The sequence below is a fragment of the Aspergillus ochraceoroseus genome (genome assembly GCF_002846915.1).
Source record: "Aspergillus ochraceoroseus IBT 24754 chromosome Unknown P175scaffold_1, whole genome shotgun sequence".
NCBI lineage: Eukaryota > Fungi > Ascomycota > Eurotiomycetes > Eurotiales > Aspergillaceae > Aspergillus > Aspergillus ochraceoroseus.
In genome coordinates, this window is record NW_024468476.1 from 3,214,495 (window position 1) to 3,222,186 (window position 7,692).

General features: G+C 29.4%; 1 protein-coding gene across 1 annotated transcript; it reads right to left on the reverse strand.

Annotated features, from left to right (window-relative positions):
- Positions 1-18: 18 nt before the first annotated feature.
- Positions 19-2,078, reverse strand: P175DRAFT_0497860 (wax synthase family protein). Its single transcript, XM_040896379.1, has one exon. It carries the CDS (start codon positions 1,688-1,690, stop codon positions 143-145), a length of 1,548 nt encoding a protein of 515 aa, XP_040756133.1. The 5' UTR covers positions 1,691-2,078; the 3' UTR covers positions 19-142.
- Between the last annotated feature and the right edge of the window lie 5,614 nt (positions 2,079-7,692).

The following is a 7,692-nucleotide window of genomic DNA, read 5'->3' on the forward strand; positions in this document are numbered from 1 at the left end:
TTGCTTGTATAACTAACTCCCCGCCCTCTCTAGTAGCTTTCTTTAAATCTCTAGATAAATATACATTCTAAAACAAAGAAAAAAAAAAGATAAGACATCTATACCCAGGCAATGCAACAAAAAAAAAAAAGGTTATAATTACCTATAATATACGCACTCCCCTCCCCCAATAAGTACCATCATCATAATACTCAAACCAAGCACTTTGCCAACAAAGCCAGCCTTGTCCACTCAACCCACGCACCAAACTAAATGGCAACGGCTCCGTCAGCCAGATTCCGCCCCTGGCGAAATCATCCGCGATATATCGCCCGGAGAACAGCAACCACCCGAGCACAAACCCCGCATTCGCCGCTCGAGACAGCCAGGTCGGTGCAGGGGGGCAGTTCTTTCCGGAGAGCCACGGCGCCACGGCCCAGGAACACAACTCCTGCACGAAGATCCCGACGGCCTGGAGGAGGAAGAACAGGAAGGTCCCCGAGACGGGCTGCGTGTCGCCCAGTTGCGTGTAACTGCCGGCAGAGTGCATGAGGCCGCTGATGCCGAAAGCGACGAGGGTCATGATTGTTCGGCGCATGCGGCGCCGGGCTGCGAGATGGCTGGGTAGGAAGGATATAATCCATTTTGCGGTGGATGTGAATCCGAACCGGAAGATCTGGTGCCACCATCGGCCCCAGACACCTGCGAGGCCGTGCTCCAGAATTGCGGCCAGGGAGCCGAATGGGGGTGCGTAGAGCCAGGGAGCGTCGAGGGGGACCGAGGTTAGTGCTCGCGAGGCGGTTGGGAATGCGAGCGATAGCCCTAGGAAGAAGAGTGGGTTGAGGGCTGTTACGAACTGCAGGGCAAGGAAGATACCGGTGCCGGATAAGAGGAGACGGTATACGCGGACCAAGCCCGGGGTTTCTGAGAGATGATTAAATGGGAATGGAGGCGGCGTGGGTACTGCGTTGAAGAACCACGGATCCCGGATCATGATCAGCTTGAGCAAGTCTATACATAGGTAAGATATGATGAAGCGTGTCAAGGCAGTTCGGACACGGGATTTGGCTCCCGGGAAGGGTGGTTGTTTGTGTTGTCGGTGTGAGGCATGTCGTGCCGAGTCAACGAGATGAGGAGGAAGCGGGTCTAAACAAGATATTCGCCAATTCCATTCGGGTCCGCGCATGTTGAATACCAAACCTAGCACCCAATTGAGGCGATGCGGGAATGTTTGCGGATATGGCTGCCAGACCAATGTTTCGGCTGTCGTATTTCCTGGATTGGGACCCTGGTTTCCCTCTTGTATGGCGACGCCATTTCCCTGTCCGTGGGGTGTTTTCCCGCTGGTATGCCGTGCTCGTTCAATCCGCTGGAAGTTGTGTTCAGGGTCGTTGAAGAAGAGGAGGGTAGCGCACCACACGAACCACCAAATAACGATCAAGCCCACCATATATCCATTGGCCCCGAGTCGCATTCGACGAGATCGGAGAATGTCAGCGCCCAGGCTCAGCGTCGCCACGAAGAGGAGTGATCGCACATAGTAGCCGCCTTTCTTGTGAGGCACCAGGAGAGCAGCGATGGGAAGCACGATCAACAAGGGGAAATGCCAGAGAAAGACAGGCTTCAACACTCCTTGCCGTATGAGGGACTCGAATCGGTTGTGGTTGTTGAGGACAATGCGCTTGTAGGCTGGAAAGACCTCGTCCGCCATACGGTGATCGGGGGGGCGAATTCTCCGACGACAGGGAGAAATGACGCTCAACTCCGTTAATACGACGAGGAATGACAGTTCCTGGATTTAGGGCGGCTGCACGATCATCGTGAAACTGGACAGAGAAAGGAACTGGATTCAGGTTGATGGAGGACGGGCGGGCCAGAGACGAGGGGATACGGCGGTACATACGTATCACAAACGGGCAAAATCGGCCACACCCAAATTCAACAATGTTTGTTATTCCACTGCAGAGCTGAAGGAATGGTTTCCCCTCCATATCCCCAGTGTATTTGGAGCAGGAATCAAGCACAGTTGAGAGAAGCTTATTTTGTGAAGGGAAGTATCTCTTCTAGGAATCATTCGACAAACTGTGGCTCGACCAGCTCTTGCCCATCCACGGTTAGTTTCCACAGTACGGAGTAAGAATATATCCATGCCTTTCTGCCCACCTAAACCGCTACCCGCTTTAGGTGCGCCACACATTCTTCGCGATCATACATTCTTCGCGATTTTTTAATATTTGAAGCTATACAACAATAATAATACTAGTAATTAAAATAAAAAAACTCTCTAGCTTCTTTAGCATGTCTTGCATTATTAATTCCTCTTTGAATTGACTCCTGCGAGCATGGAGGGGGTAGAGAACTATATACTTTCTTTTTTTACTTTACTAACCTCCTCTGCTCATGTTCAGCATCCTTTGCCTTCCTATCTTTAATTAATTAAATAGTATCACGAACTCTTAGAACCCTGTTACTAGATAGACCTTTAATCTAGCGCTTAGTATAAACCTGGTATTAAGGCTCTTGCATGGCCCTAATTCTTTAAATTACTTCCTAGATTATTTTTAGCTCCTCAAGCTTCTCTACCTAATATTAAAAGAGTTTTAATATATTCTGCCTTGCCTAGTTAGATACCTTATCAAGTTCCTTTATAACCTTTGCCTGATTCTTTAGAAGAGCCTTTATTATTGCTAGAGGACTATTTTTAACACTGGAGGATAGTAATGGTGGTGGAGATAGGGTTTGACAAAGATTAATTAATGTTGGAGTGCTGCACTCAGTGAATGCAACCAGCACCACCATAAAGCAGCATCACTATAAAGAAGAAGATAGTGACACGTGACTACTTTGTGTATTTAAGGCTATTATTTCCTTCTAGATCTCCATGCTTCCTCCAAGTATCTTTCTATTTCCTAGTTAGACTAATTAAATCTATTTCGGTCAACTTTCTACTATTATTATTTAATGACCTCTTATTAGGTTATGAGCCCTCCTTAAGGTTCTATTTTATACTTTATAGACCTCTAAAAACTCTTATTATACCCCTATACTAGAGATCTGCTCCCTAATTAGATAGAGATCCTGGTAGAAATACTACCTATACTACTATTATATTACTCTACCTGGGTAATAATATATAGAAAATCTCTATAATTTAACTAAAATAGTAACTAAATCTACCCCTGGTAGATACCTTAACATCCCTAACTTATTATACCTACCTTTAATGGCTACTACCCTATTTACTAATAGCCAAAATTAAGTAATAAAGCTAAAGAATAGTATATTTAACTTAAGCCTGATAATAATATTAGAAAATAATTTAAAATTTAAAATTTAGGCTTTATTTATATAAATAGAGTTAAGACTTTATAAGATAAATAAGCTTCTTAAAAGTAATATTTCTAAACTATAATTTAATAATCTTAAATATAAATTATAAGAACTTCTTTTATAAATAGTAACTAGTTAGATACTATATTTAATAAGTAAGAAACTAGTAGAGGAACTACTAATAAATACTATCTTATATATTTTTATAGATAATTTTATATAGAAATTATAAAGAATAATTATTAGTAATAATTAAAGATATATATACTAGATATAGAGAGAAATTATTAAGATTAAGTATAAGAATTATATAATTATTAATAAGTTTATATTAGATTTTATTTAAAAAATAAATATTTTTAATAAATTAAAAATAATTATTATATTTTATTAAGTAATTACTATAATACTTTAGGAATTTAAAAAGAATAATATAAGTTTTATAAATTTAACTTTAAATAATCTAAATAATAATCCTATTAAAATAATTATATAGAAGTATTTTTATATTATATATAATATAATAAAGGACAAGATTTAGAAAAATCTATTATTTAATATTATATCTAATACTACTATACCTGCCATAAATATATTAAGTTCTTAACTAATAAATAGAAGAAAGTAGTAGTAATAATAGAAATATATATTATTATAGAATATAATAATTATAGGCTATATTAATTATTAATTAAAGTAATTAAGGAAACCTAGAATACTATACTTATTTTATAAGGAGGAAAAATATAATACTAAAGACTACTTATATTTAGTAATTAATAAGTAGAAGAAAGAGTAGAAACTAACTTTAATACTTTAGTATTTTAAGTTATATAAGTTAAAGAATAAGAATAATTTGACCTAAAATTAAGTTATTACTCTAGCTATATAAGCTAATACTATTCTAGATACTAATAATTTCATACTATCTAGAGTTAATATACTAATAGCTTTAATATTAATTACTTTTAGGAATAAGTAGCTATATAACTCTAGAGCAGGCTATATAATATATAATAATTATAATCTCTTTAATAATCTAATTAAAGATCTAAATAACTTTAAGAATTATGATTTTATTACCTTTAATAGCAAGGTAGTATATCCCCAAGATCATGGAAAAGTAATAATTTAATTTAAATTAGATAATAATACTTTAATATTATACTAAATAGAATATCTTTAGAATCTAAATATACTATACAACCTGATACTAGTAGAAAGAATAAAGGTAGAATTAAGAATCTATTTTGACTTAAAAAATTAATATATTTATAAAATAGTAATAGATAAGGTAATTAGATATACTATTTTAGATAATAATATCCTATTTTTAGTTCTAAATAAGGTAGTAATCATGCCTATTGTCACGGCGCGAAGCCGTAGTACCTATCTAGTTAGATTCTGCCTTGACTGTCCACCCTTATCCCTATATTTAAGCTATATTATCCTTAATTCTATTATAGCTCTTTGAGCTATGTCCTATCTATTATTTAATACTTACTATTCTACTATTCTATCTAGTTAGCTTCTAGTTAATAAATATCTAAATCTAATTCTACTCCCTAATATTATATAGCTTCTCTTTACTAAAAATTAATTACTATTATTATACCTGCCTTACTACTTATATTACCTAAAAATATAGAAACTCTCCTATATAATACCCCTAATAAATTAAGATAATATATTATTAAAATATACTAGTTCTTTATTACTATTATAAAAAAATTCTATAAATTATTTATTTTATATTCTACTATTACTAACCTTCTTAACTATATTTAATAAAAAAATAATATAATTAAGTACTAGAAGATATAAATTAAAGAAATCTAATAAAAGTTATTTAAAATACTTACTTAAAATAATATACTTTTTTAATTATTATTTTTTTTTAAAAGAAATATTAATATTATTATCTTTTTTATTACTATTATTATTTTTATTATACTTATTTTTATTATTTAAATTTCTAAATAATTTCCTAACCTTAATAAGTTTAATAATTAATAAAATAATTTAAGATACTTTACTTCTTAAATTTATTAGAAAATAATTATAAACCTTAATTATTTTCTAACCTTAAATAATAAAATAGTTTATATAACTAATTATCTTAAAAGAATCTTATATATTTAAATTTTATTATATATTTAAGATAGAATCTATAAATTAAATAATTATATTAAGATTTTAGAAATCTTAAAGAAAGCTTTTAAAAACCTAAATCTAGAAATTAATACTTATATTAATTTATTCTACCTTTAATAAACTTACTATAAATTTAATATCTTTTTTATTAAATTTTAATATCTTATATTAAAAGAGAATATAAATAAAGATATCTTACTTATAATTCTAGAATAGGCTATTAACTAAAAATTTTAAAAAATATTAATATACTTTAAGGCCCTATTATAATATTATAACTTTACTAATTATTTATAAAATTTAGAAAATTATTATTATTATTATATAAATACTATCTTACCTTTATTTATAAAAAATTCCTAGCCTCCCTAATCTATCTTAAAGCTAACTTCTACTACCTAAATTCCTATAATCCTTATTAATCCTGTTATTACTACTACTCCTACTAAAGACCTAATAGATTTATTTATTACTTATTACCTTAATTATTAAATCTAATACCTATATTACTACTATAGTAGCACTAATTATCTAATAAGTAGCTACCTATACCCTAATTAAAGACTAACTAGCTATACCTCTATATTTATTACTAAACTAGACCTATACTTCTTATTAACTAGAATCCTGCCTACTAAATACCTTATATCCCCTAAATTAGAAAATAAAGTATTTCTAATCTAAATTATAATTAGAGATACCCCTAGCACTCCCTCTACTTATTAAAGGCTATAATAGCTAGAATAATAGTAGAGGAGGAAAATTACTAATCTAAATTAATAATTTTATTTATTAACTTAAAAATCTCTAATAAAACTCTACTAATCTTTATAATAATTAACTCTAGAGCTAAAAATAAATATTTTATAAATTATAATTAGGCTATAAATAATTAACTAAAGATATTATTATTAAAGAATCCTATTTTATTAAGGAAATTTAATAGTACTCTAGTAGAATTTAATTATATTATTTATTTTATTTATTTAATCTAAAAAATTTATAACTATACTAAAAAAAATATTATTTTTCTTATAATTTAATTTATATACTTTCCTATTATTTTTAACTTACTTTAATTAAAGACTTATAATCTCTAGATTAGATTTACTAATTATACTATTTTATTTAAAAGCTCTTATTATAAAAAGTATTATAATATATCTCTAAAGCTTATAAAGATTTTAATATTATATAATATATTATTAAAAGTTTTTTCTTAATACCTTAATTCCTATCCTAAATTTTTAAAGAATTAAGATATTATTAGAGTCTTAATTATTATTTATACTATATATACCTACTATAAATACTAGATATTTATTATTATTATTATTAATATTAAAGCTACTTTAAATCTTATTACTATTATTAAATTTAAGTTATAAGAGTAATTACTCCCTAAGTTTACTAAATTCTATAATATATTCTTATTAAAAAAGGCTAAGTACCTACTATCCTACTAATTTAATAATTATAAGATTAAACTACTACCTAGAAAAATCCTATCTTTTAAGAACCTATATAGCATGTCCTAAGATAAATTAAAAATTTTAAAGAAATAGATTAAAAAAAATCTAAAAAAAGATTTTATTTATTCTAATTTCTCCCCTACTATATTCTTTATTTTATTTATAAAAAAATCTAGAGAAGGCCTATAATTTTATATAAATTATTAAGCCCTAAATATAATTATTATAAAAGATTATTATTTATTACTATTAATAAAAAAGATATTAAATAATCTAAAAAAAATAAAATATTTCTTAAAAATTAATATTATTTCTACTTTTAATAATCTATAGATTAAGAAAGAATAAGAATATCTTATTACTTTTTAAATTTAATTAGGCCTATTTAAATTCTTAATAATACTATTTAAACTTACTAGAGCCCTAGTATTATTCTAGAGATTTATTAATAAAATCTTATATAATTATTTAGATATCTTTTATATTATATATCTAGATAATATTCTAATTTATAGCTAAACTTATACTAAATATATCTATTATATTTAATAAGTATTAAAATACTTATAAATAGTAGGACTTTATACTAAATTTAGTAAATATAAATTCTTTATATATAAGATAAAGTTCTTAAAACTAATTATAAGTAGAGATAGCTTCTAAATAAATCTTAATAAAGTAAAAATAATTACTAAGTAAAAAATATTAATCTATTTAACTAATATTTAAGCCTTTATTAACTTTAAAAACTTTTACT

What these genes read in the sequence shown, in the direction of transcription:
- P175DRAFT_0497860 (XM_040896379.1), bottom strand. Translation starts at nt 1,690, where the DNA reads ATGGCGGACGAGGTCTTTCCAGCCTACAAGCGCATTGTCCTCAACAAC.